The 12,327-nt window shown below is 32.7% G+C and overlaps 1 protein-coding gene across 1 annotated transcript; it reads left to right on the top strand.

Annotated features, from left to right (window-relative positions):
• The first annotated feature begins 1,392 nt into the window (after positions 1-1,392).
• Positions 1,393-9,556, top strand: LOC107436747 (alpha-latrotoxin associated low molecular weight protein 2-like). Its single transcript, XM_087159348.1, has 3 exons — positions 1,393-1,529; positions 5,512-5,707; positions 9,399-9,556. The coding sequence occupies exons 2-3, from the start codon at positions 5,520-5,522 to the stop codon at positions 9,460-9,462; spliced, it is 252 nt and encodes an 83-aa protein (XP_087015474.1). The 5' UTR covers positions 1,393-1,529; positions 5,512-5,519; the 3' UTR covers positions 9,463-9,556.
• The last annotated feature ends 2,771 nt before the right edge of the window (positions 9,557-12,327 follow it).

The raw sequence follows: 12,327 nt of genomic DNA, 5'->3' as shown, positions 1-12,327 counted from the left end.
AATCTACCTTAGTGCCACCAGCTGAGAGTGGTACTTTTTGAGGTGTTCAGGTTATTTTGTATACTCTTCAAGCAAATAAGTATAATTGAAGTTTGAATCATTTTACCGAATTTCGATATATTGCTGTGCTACATATGAGGTTGATTTTTATGAGGTGTAAATGAGGTTAAAATTAAGGTTTATTGATGAGGTTGTTTTTGGTGCAAAACATAGCCTCATTAGTAAATCTCCATGTGCAATTTCTCATGTGTAATACCTCATGTAACACCTCATGTGTAATTTCTTAATGTTAGCCAACCTCAAAACTTCCTTTATTTTTTGAATCGTTGAGAAAAGATTTTTGCGAAGAAAAGAATTCTTTCTATTCTTTCAAATGAAATTTCTTCGGCACATCATTACAGAAATATATTAGTGAATTATATTTTATCATTGCAAGAATATGTTATTTTATAACCGACGTTGAACAGCTGACCCAATTCTGAATTTATGACTATTCAACTCCATAACCTTGCAATTTTGAACTTAATAAGAAGACAAAGAAACTCTTAGATCAAGCAATGAGACAAACTAGCTGACGTGGAGGACGTTTCGCTGGAACTACGTTACATTGAGAGGAAAATCAGGAAAACCCCTAGCCCCACGGCAATGGAATTCTAACTCACTATCAATCCACTGAGGATATTTTACCACTGATGATATTTTACTTCAGCACTGCGGTTAGTGCGAGTGAGGGGCAGAATTCGAATCAATCAGCCACTGTTGGGAATAGAACCTGGGTTACCTCTCTTGGAGGTGAATTCTGTATCCCTTGGGCCACCGCGACTCATGAAGATATTAATATAATTCTTTGGATCTCAATTAATCAATTTATTGTGTTTTAATTTTTTTTTCATTCATAATTTTTAAATGAACTAAGAAATGCATTTTACTTTAATAAAATCGAAATGTGTCTGAAACTTGTTTATTATTTATTAGCATTTTTATAATTTTACATTACAACTTAAACTTTTACTTACTTTACCAAGTTATTGCTTTCTATGATTGATTACATTTTTTATAAAAGAAAATTTTTATCATTTTTTACGACCAAAAAGTAATACATTTAAAAATAAATGTTTGTTCTGAAGATTATAAATTTTGAGAGAAAGATTAGAGCAACGTGTAATTTTGTTTTCGCAAAAGAAATCAATTATCTGTCAATCTCCAACAAAAGCTTTATTGATTACAAGAATATGATCTATTAGATAATAATATTCCAAATTTTTTACTAATATTAAGATCTACCGTGTCTTTTCATTTGTACATACCACATGTTTTTGCATTGTTCTGTCAAGAAAATGAAACGCATACAACGTTTCAAGTCTGCATGGCAATTCGTTAGTCATCTGTTACAGTTAATGCAACGTAGCTGTAGCACTATATAACAATGTCAGTTAGAAAACGTCATCAGTTTTATTCAAGAGTGTTCTATATGGTTCTAAACCTACACTGCTAAATTTGTAAAGAAAATTCCTACAGTAATTCCTAAGGTAAGTTACATTTTTTGAAATTAAACTATGATTCGAGGCAAGAAATTCGGAATAGTTTTAAAAATTCTGCTTAACTAACGTGTAGCAGTGAATCATTTTTTCAATTTAAAATTTAATTTATTTATAAATTTAATATTTTAGAGCAAGGCAACTTTTAGACTATGCCTACACGTGGAAGTAATGCGGTGGAATTGGTTGAGTTAAAAAAAATAAAGAAAAAACACTTCATTTTATTTGTGTTTATAAATGCGGCGGATATTTTTATGAACGTTTTACGTTATGGCGAATTTACGTTAATGACGAATATAAAACAGCTTTTTACTGGAAGTGTATACAATTACCTCAAGAAACATTTGTTGATATTTTGACAATTTTAATTTTTTGATAATGATAAAAAAATTTAGAACATATATGCAAATTCAAAATGGTTGCTTTAAATTCCATATTCTTATTTTTAGATAAGATGATTGAGGGGAAAGTAAGCTAAGTAAACAATTTCTCACTAAATTATAAAATAAAAACACTCAGTGAATCTGCCTTAATAATGCAATGTACGTTTATTTTGAATTTAAATAAAGGGAAGTTTACTGATGTATTAATCAACAAATATATAAATGCATTTCTGAAGGTCTAAATTGAGCCCATATCATCCACACTATAGGCTAGATGAGCTCCCACATAATTTCTCACATAAACAGAAAATTATGCTCTTACGACCGTAGACCCCTGCACATCATTCTTGGCAGCTAAGTTTGGCACTCAGCTGAATATCTTTACTTGATTGTACTTTTTTACTGTAAATTTACTTGTACTGTAGTATTGTAGATTTACTGATTGTACTGTAGATTTATTTGATTACTTGATTGCGGTAATTTAAGCCTGTTTAGGACGAATTTGAAGACTAATAAAGATCAAAGTCTTCTTGGCCTTATAAGAATGAATATTAAGTATCACTTTCATTCATATTAAAACGATTAAAAGCTTGTTTACCAAATTTTCCTTGTTTCAGGTGAAAACAAGTTTCCACTAGTTACCCTTTCATGCTAAAAGCTCTTTGCAAGTGCTGATTTTTTTTTCAGTTAAGAAGGGAGTCAGGGGGCAAAAAAAAACAACAAAAAAAACATAGAAACACAATCGTAAACAAAATTTTTTTGAAGAAAATTTGTGGAACCTGCAGTTGCCGTTTAGTTGTTAATTTTGAAGTAACCCACACTTTTTGTATTTTACATTTTTATCAATAATGACTCAATTTCCTTCTCCTGATAGCGATGCTTTTATTTTAACCATAGATAACTAAACTTAAATCAGTGTTAGCATGTAACTAATCATTCGACTAATAGATTACGAATTAAAAACAAATATATTTTTATATTACAATAATTCTTTCCAGACAAATTAGCATAACTTTTAAAAAAAAGTCTCATAATATTTCAACTGGAAACTATAATATAATTAAGGAAAGCGGAGTAATTTTGCTGTTTAATTAGATCACGAATTACACAAGTATTGTACCAAATTTACATTTAACAGAAAACATTAAACATTAAGAAAAATTTAGAGCAGGGTACCGTAGGACATATATTGTCTCACAGCTCGCGTTGATCTGTCTTTTTTGGCTCATCAAGGGGAGCTCTAGGTGTGTTCTAAGGAAGTTCATCTGTTCCAAAACTAGAAGTATGGTAAAAATTATTGTTTGCACTATTGACAGATGTTAAAAGTGTGCCACAAATAGCCCTGTTGCAGTAGTTGCATATGCATTTTGTCGATCTGTGTTTCTTAGATGGTCAGAATAAAAATTATTAAAAATAACATTATTTATTAGCAGGAGCTATTTACTTATTAGCTATTTATTAGCAGGAAAAATTCAAAAAACGCACAGAGTGGTCGATTACAGTATTGGCTCAAACTTCTGCATGTTATAACTAAATATTCGACTATTAGACGACGATTACATCAAACCTCGAAAAGTAACATGTGTACAACCGTTCTTACCACTTTCAGAAAACTTCTTTCACTGTTTATAAAGATACTGCGAGTGAGTATAACACTATAAACTAATATAATCATTAGAAAATACTATTATATCATTAGAATCACTAAAAAAATTATATTTTTAGTTTTAAAATATAAGGACAGTTATTCAACTGTCATGAAATGTGCTTATTTCTGTTACTCCATTTGTCTCTTATCATTTTATTCTGCACAAGATATCTTAGTTCATGCTCTCAAAATGGTAATTATCATCTCTTAAAATCTATCTTTAAATTATGTTATACAAAAAATAGGGGAAATTAATTTTACAATTTAAAATTTTGTAAAAAAATTAATACAATGATAAATTTTGGTGTCAATAAAATTACTATTCAGTAGAACCCAGGTTTTACGTTATCCCACTTCCTATGTCATTTTCTGCTGGTCCGTTAAAATTGCCCATACGGATGATGTTAAATTATTCCCGATTTTACGTTACCCTTTTAAAGAAAATCCCGCTTTATACGTTTTTTCTAACAGATCACAATCATATTTTCTCGACAAAGATTGAACAAAGATTCAACAAGGATTGAATTAATTTCACAATTTAAAATTTTGTAAAAAATATAAATACAATGATAAATTTTAGTGTCAATAAAATTATTATACAGTAGAACCCAGGTTTTACGTTATCCCACTTCCTATGTCATTTTCTGCTGGTCCGTTAAAATTGCCTAGAATGATGTTAAATTATTCCCGATTTTACGCTACCCTTTTAAAGAAAATCCCGCCTAATACGTTTCCTCTAGCAGATCAAAATCATATTTTCTCGACAAAGATTGAACAAAGATTCAACAAGGATTAAATTAATTTCACAATTTAAAATTTTGTAAAAAAATAAGAACAATAATAAATTTTAGTGTCAATAAAATTATTATGCAGTCGAACCCAAGTTTTACGTTATCCCACTTCCTATGTCATTTTCTGCTGGTCCGAATTGCCTATACGGATGATGTTAAATTATTCCCGATTTTACGTTACCCTTTTAAAGAAAATCTCGCCTAATACGTTTTTTCCAGCTGATCAAAATCATATTTTCTCAAAAAAGATTGAGCTAACTTTTTCCGAGTTCTAAAAAAGATAGAAAGATTTGTTTAATAGCTGTTTCGACGTTCTTTCTATTTAATCTTATTGTTCTTAAGTCTGTGAGAGGGGAATTCCTCCTTGAGTGAAAAAAAAATTTTTTCAGTCTAAGGACACATTTTTCTACAACAGCTATAGAGACATTTCGAAATGAAGAATAATTTTATATATATATAAACAACATTTTTAGTCATTTATCTTTTTCATGTGTTTCTCAAATCAATATTTAGAGTTGATATAGATTTCATACTTTTCTGGTAGAAATATTGTTGTTTAAAGTACAAAAAACAATTTTTTACACCATTGTGACTGCACGTGTGGGGAAATTCAAATGATGTCCAAATAAATACGGAATCATATGTAATCAGTCTAAATACTGCAGGAATGAAGAATTTCCAAAATTTCTTTTCGCCACCACTTTGTCGATGATATTCGCCGCTAGGTCCGTGTTGCTTGCTTTTACGTACATTGTGGTCTCCTCTCGTGTCAGACGAATTAGACTCCTAATGATATGCCATGCAGCAAAGGAGAAAACATAGAACATTTATCACCTGTATTAAATAACTTTAAAAATTTCCTCTCTTCATCAGTAGGAGGATTGTTTATGTTCAATTTATACTTCATTAAATACAAATTAATTAAATTGAACCCGTCTTTTTAAAGAACCCAGTATGCGAAACAGAACACTGTTTACTTCCCAATTTAGAGATACTGTTTTAAACACATTAAGATTTAGTGGAAGAACACATTGAAACGTTTCTACAAAAAATATTTGGCAAGTAATTTCGAAGCTAACAATTTCATTTAACTTATATTTGCAGTGTATCATTAGTATAATCATTATTTGTTCTTTATATATTGTTATTAGATAGAAAAATGAAGACTTGTATAGTTTTTTTGAGTATCATCGGCCTTGTATTGTGTGCAATCGATCCGGAAGCTCTTGATGAATCAGATTGTGAGGCAGACTTCCCTGAAGCTGATTTTAACGAAAAGGATGTAGTTTGCCAAAAATGCTTTGACTTATACGAAGAAAATAAAGCGACTATGCGATCGTCGTGCAGGTAAGATTCACATATCTTTAATAAAGGCAACTAGAATAAATTTACTGAGTTTTGCCTTAAATTAGGAAGCGATTGTTTTAGAAAGGCACTTTTAAAAACATTCTAGCTTTTTTAAAGAAAAGACTAAAAACTGAAATTTGATGGATTAACTGAGGAAATACTTATTGAGATAGAAATGAACGGTTTGGAGTTTTCTGCACATGAAACTAGATATACACCAAAGAGCCATTACATTATGACCACCCTGCTAATAACAAGTAGGACCACCTTTAGCCCTCAAAACTGCTAGCACCCGCCGTGGCATTGATTCCACAAGGTGCTGATAAATAGTCTGAGGTATCTGGTAACAAGCGCTCACCAACTGGTCCTGCGATTCCCTCATATTGAGAGGGGGTAGCGTGGCAGCACGAATTTGGTTTTCCAAGTAGGACCACAAATGCTCTATTAGATTAAGGTCAGGTGAATTTGGGGGCCAATACATGACTCGAAAGTCACTGGAATGTTCCTCGCACTAATCCATGACGATTCGACCCTTATGACATGGTGCATTATCCTGTTGGTAAACACCATCCCCCAGCAGGAAAAACTGTTGCCATGAATGGGTGAACCTGGTCTGCAACTATGTTCAAGTAGCTTACAGACGTCAGGGATTGTTCTATGAGGACTATGGGTCCTAACATGCCCCTTGAAAACATTGTTCCTCGGCGAGAAACCATAAAAATCTGGGCGAGCCCATTGTTATAGATGGAGGGTGGGGTGGTCATAATGTAATGGCTCTTCGGTGTGTTATTCTCCTCAAGTTTCAAAAGCATTTTCGAAATTGTTCAAGTGATGGCGTAAGTGATTAGGAAAACTAAACTATGGTATATTTTTTAGGCGGCATGTCAGACCATTCAAACTGAAATAGTTACATAAGCGTCTGTTAATTCTGTCATCAAACTGCGATACTCCTTGTTGATGTAAATGATTGTTTTGAAAACATTTTTTAATAGATTTTTCTAGTGATATCTATAGTCGAACTCTGTGGCTGATTTTGGAGATTAATGAGACAAGAAAATATAGTCGGTTCCCAGAACTAAAAGCAGCACATCGTACTATTTTGCATGCTTCCATTTTTCTTTAATTAATTTTCAACTCGTTCATCCTCATCCGGAAAAAAATCAATGTTTTCCGAAAAAATCCAGATTCATTGGTAAAGTGTTGACCAAACACTCCATAATAAAACTTTCTAACTCATGTGATGCATAGCTAGGTAGGAATTTTGAAAACAAAAATAAAGTAAGAAAATAAAAAATGGATAATAATAAAAATAGGTAATAGTTAGAACTATTTATACTTTTAAATTCCAGGGGGAAATTAAAAAATAATTTAGTTACAGTGCAATTTGATAAAATTTAACAGGATGCAATACAAAACAGCTATTTAAAAAATATAAGTAAGTTAAACAGATTTTAAGTTTAAAGCACAGTTTTGTGATACGGGGTGTTCGTAATGACTTTATATGACCTTCTGTAATGACCTTATTATATTTTTATAATCTTTGTCAAAAATGAAGTTTAGAAAAAACATGTTATATTTACAAATACACATTGATAGTATTAGGTTACTCAAACGAGGAAGAGACAAAAACGTTATCGGAATTTAAGGAATATCCATTGAGGAAAGCAATGTAGAAAACATCGAAACCTGTTTGATTGCCGAAGGAAACAGAGGGAGAGATTAAACTTTCTTCCAGCTTCATTAGAAAAATCAAGCTGATTTTGATATTTCTCATCCCAACTTCCTCACTAGTGATTTGAAAAAATTTCCATAACGTTTTTATTTCTTCTATAGTTAGTTTCAATTAGTGTCCTCCTATACTTTCTTGACTTCGTTACCTACGGCGATATGATTAATAACTAAAAATAATAATACAGGAGGACCATAATTATTGTAAAAGTATTTTAAGCTCAATAACCAGAAAATTTCAAAACCTAATTCGATTAATTAACTATTTAAACCTAAGTAATTTGATTTCAAAAAGAAAAAAATATATAGTTCAATTTTACCCCACCATGGCATAAAACAAAACTGTAAGGAAAATTTCGGGGTAAAATAAGAATTTCAAGTACAGAAAATTGACATTTTGCATGCATTTTGATATTTACATTCACAATAACATTTTACACTTGGTTTTTAATTATGTCTATCCTTAGCATTACTATGGTTGTATGGAGATTTTAACGTAGGTACGAGATTATTTCTAGTTTGCCCAACTTCAATTAAGTACTTGCTTACTTTTCACTTGCAAGCATTGAGTTTCTCAGTGATCTTGAGCAAACTTTAAATAACCCCTTTTCTATCTGGAAATACGCTTGCAACATGTTACTGCTAAGGGTGGAAATGACTGCAAAAGTGTTTTATAAATTGTAAGTGGTACTCTATTTACGCACACACTATAGTTGCACTTCGGACCATTGGTGACAGTCTACGAAACATCCATGAGGATGATCTGGAGACAATATACATACGTCAGATCCCGTTTTACAAGGAGGTCACATCCACACACTATCTATCCATCCACAGATCATAATTTTGACCTGAACCAGAACACGATCAATCTCCGACCCATTACTCCCAGAGGTTATGTTATGGTATCTTGGACGACTTTGTGACCCCGACACATTCAGCGGGCACCAGTCACTATTTTACTTTTGGCCGGCGGGGATGGAACTCTCGACCACTCGGATAAGGGCTCAATGCCCTACCAGCCAAGATATCCTAACCCAGAATTGCAAGTGTAAAGCGTTATTATGAATGTATATATGCAACTACTGTATTAAAATGCTCGTCCTGTACAGGCTATGCTTATTTTTCTCTAAAATGTCCGTAATTAAATTTCAATTATCTAGATAATATTTATAGTAAATTTGGTGGAGTATGGGTGAAGTATTTAGACTATAAACACGTTTTCTTCAGAATGGTCAACTGTGGGGTTAGGCTACCGACAATGTCAACCTTCATCTATCTAAAGGTACCTCCAGATAGAATCGAGTTAACATATCACTGTGAGTTGGAATTTAATAGTTGTAGCAGTAGCTAAATCACATAACTCCTCCACCAGAATTTTATCTACGATAGAATTCAATGAATGGATACCACAAGTTGATTTCTTGCTGTTTTGAGAGAGGCCGGTAGAGCTGTATTAAGATTTCCGGGCTTTAAGTGCTAGTCGTGAGGGCTGTATAGAGATTACAGTTGTTTGTGTAGTCGATTTTGTGTAGCTTTCGACAGTCGAGTATGTGCAGGGACCGTCGTGTGGGATAGAGATTGAGTAGTAACTGCACGTGAAGGACGATGCAGCAGTCATAAATAGTAAGTCAAGTATTCACTGTGTTCCAACCATTGAACGAGGCTTGTTCATATCGAGGTGGACGTATTCAGTTCACGGCCGAATGTCTTTTGTGCGTGACTATGCTACCGACAATGTGAACCGTCATCAATCTAAAGGTACCTCCAGATCGAACCGAGTTAACACGTCTTAAATACTTGTGAGTTGAAATTTAATAGTTGTAGTGGTAGTTACGCTATATGCCTTATACATTTTCTTAAAAGTTTTCAACCAACGCTTAAACTACCATTTCTTTTAGTTTTCGTATGTCATTTGATAATTAAAAAAAATAATTTTTTTTATTATTTTATTTATCTGTAGATCACAGTGTTTCAAGTCTGAATTCTATGACTCTTGCAAGAGAGCTGCTGAATATTTTTTCTAATGGAGAACATTGATAACACTAATATTTGTAATTATAACTAAATACATGCTTACGTTATGTACGCTATTACACTATGATAAATATTTCAACAAAACATTGTTTCTATTTATTAGTTTTCAGTATTACTTTGTAATATATTTTAATAATCAAACCTTCATAGCATTTAAATATTTCTGAATAAAAATGCATTTTTATCGAACTAGCTGCAATCTTTAAAATACAGAACCCAAATTCTTAATAACTTAATCCTGAAAGCATTTGAAAATGTCAACTCTTGATAACTCAATAAATTACAAATGAAAAAAGAATTCACACCCGGTTGACACTTGTCATTCAGGTATCAGTTGGACAGATTTGTCAGTCACTCTTTCAAGGGAACCATATTAGGTAGGTCAGCGTTGCCCCCACAGTGAGGACAAACAGTACAGAAAATGAAAGAATACCCCTGCCTTGCTCGTGTTTCGAGCCCAGGACCTTTCGGATGAGAGATCAACTCCTTGACCACTACATAGTCCGGTTGGCAAAATGAAATAATAAAAACTATTTGAATAAGTAATCACTATTACTTGTTTACACCGAAGAAGAGCCATTACATTATGACCACCCTGCTAATAACATGTAGGACCACCTTTAGCCCTCAAAACTGCTAGCACCCACCGTGGCATTGATTCCACAAGGTGCTGATAGGTAGTCTGAGGTATCTGGTATCAAGCACTCACCAACTGGTCCTGCAATTCCCACACATTGCGAGGCGTTAACGTGGCAGCACGAATTTGGTTTTCCAAGTAGAACCACAAATGCTCTATTGGATTAAGGTCAGGAGAATTTGGGGGCCAAGACATGACTTGAAAGTCACAGGAATGTTCCTCGAACCAATTCATGACGATTTGACCTTTATAACATGGTGCATTATCCTGTTGGTAAACACCATCCTCCGCAGGAAGAACTGTTGCCATGAATGGGTGAACCTGATCTGCAATTATGTTCAAGTAGTTTACAGACGTCGGGGATTGTTCTATGAGGATTGTGAGTCCTAATGTGCCCCATGAAAACATTGTTCTTGGGCGAGAAACCATGAAAACCTGGGTGAGCCCATTGTTATAGATGGAGGGTAGTCATAATGTAATGGCTCTTCGGTGTATTTATCTATATAATATTATTTTTAGGCAAAGGAGTTCCGTAAATGAATGTAAAACTGATTTATTTCGCTAGTTTATAAGATATCGAGTAAAAACCCAAAAGCAAAAATTGTCCAATTAAGGGGTCTTAACTTTTTCCCTCTCAAACTAAACTGCTGAAACTATGTTTTCATGATTGCAGATATCACAAAAAGAATGAAGTGGGTCAAAAATCTAGATTAACCGAAAAAGAAGTTTGCTTATTCAAAGAAAATATGCTTTTGAGTCTAATTTCGTAACTTAATCCATAAATAATAATAATTTACTACATAATAACTTATGTCGTACTAACAGATAAGCTTATTAAAAGTTAAGCTTGCCCTTCAAATCATTCGAATTAAATATGAATGCGTAAAATAAGAATAAAAAATAAGCCTTTTTTAGAATTCAACTTAACAGAAACTATTCGACCGATTTCGTTCAAATTGAACATTTTGCCATATTAAATTACCTCTTATAAAATGATGTAAAAATGTTTTTACCTTACAATTTCAAATTTTTTTGACTACTTATTTAATAAAATATTAAAAAGTAATAAATATCTACTACAAGTTACATTATGCGCAGAATCATCTTCAAACAAAAGAATTTTATAATTGTATGCAAAAAAAAAATTATTACAGAAAAAATTCCATTATAAGATATTTCGGAACACGCAAAAAGTACAGCTAACATTAAGAGATCCAAACTTTTGACCGCTGTCCTGAGCAACTATTGGGACCGAATTTCCCAAATAGCTGTTATTCCCCATATTTTGAGAGTATGCAATCCAGATCTGAATTGATAAAAAAGGTATTATTTTAGTACGTTCTTGTATCGAATTTCGCAACTTAAAATATTGCCTGTACTAATTAATTATCATACTTGACTTGCAACTTCCTTAAACCATTAAGATTGAGTCCTAGTTTGCCAAGATCCGATGACTAGATAAAGAGTTATTAAGGATGCTCCGTTATTTTTCCGTACTGTACATATTTAACAATAAGTGATGATAATAATGAGAAGCTGTCGGGATTGAGAAAAAAAAGAAAAGTAGTTCTCTTTTCAGTATCGGCTGCTTTTCTGTGTGGCATAAGTTTTTATTTCCCTAAGAGAAATTCGAGCATAATTGAAGACTTGTAAGAAATCTTCGAAAATTTCATCACATGAATCGGTATTATATTTGAAGAACTTTAGTGAACCTCAGTCCCTGGTCTAATTATTAGACGCACTTTAAGATTCTGCCGCATCTTTTCTTACGTTTCGGGCTCAATTCGTCCCCTGACTCAATTTTTTTTCCTATTGCGTCGTAAGCTAGTTTGAGATACCTTCAATCTTCGTGACATTTCGCGGTAAGAAAATATTTCAGCATTCACGAGGGCTTTTACTTACAGTTTCTTTAAATGGTGAAAGATCTCCTTTTTTACCCATTCTAAAAAGTTTCCAATTGATTATTTAAATACTGCACACAAAATAAGCAAATAACTTCGTTGTATAAAACTGAGAAACAAATAAACACAGCGCATGAAGCCACAGAAACACGTCCACAAGTAAAGCCTGTTTGCACTTCTTTACGTTCGTGTATCAATTGGTTAACAATTTAACGCAATGCGTTAAAAACCAATACAAATAGGAAATATATAAAAACCCATTACGCGTATGTTTAAAGATGAAAGTATTGTACATAAACTCGTGCAAAACATATAAT

Source organism: Parasteatoda tepidariorum, chromosome 3 (genome assembly GCF_982258835.1).
Source record: "Parasteatoda tepidariorum strain Cologne lab strain chromosome 3, Ptep-v5.0, whole genome shotgun sequence".
Classification (NCBI taxonomy): Eukaryota; Metazoa; Arthropoda; class Arachnida; order Araneae; family Theridiidae; genus Parasteatoda; species Parasteatoda tepidariorum.
Note: the sequence above shows the minus strand (reverse complement) of the source record. Positions and strands in the feature narration are given on the sequence as shown.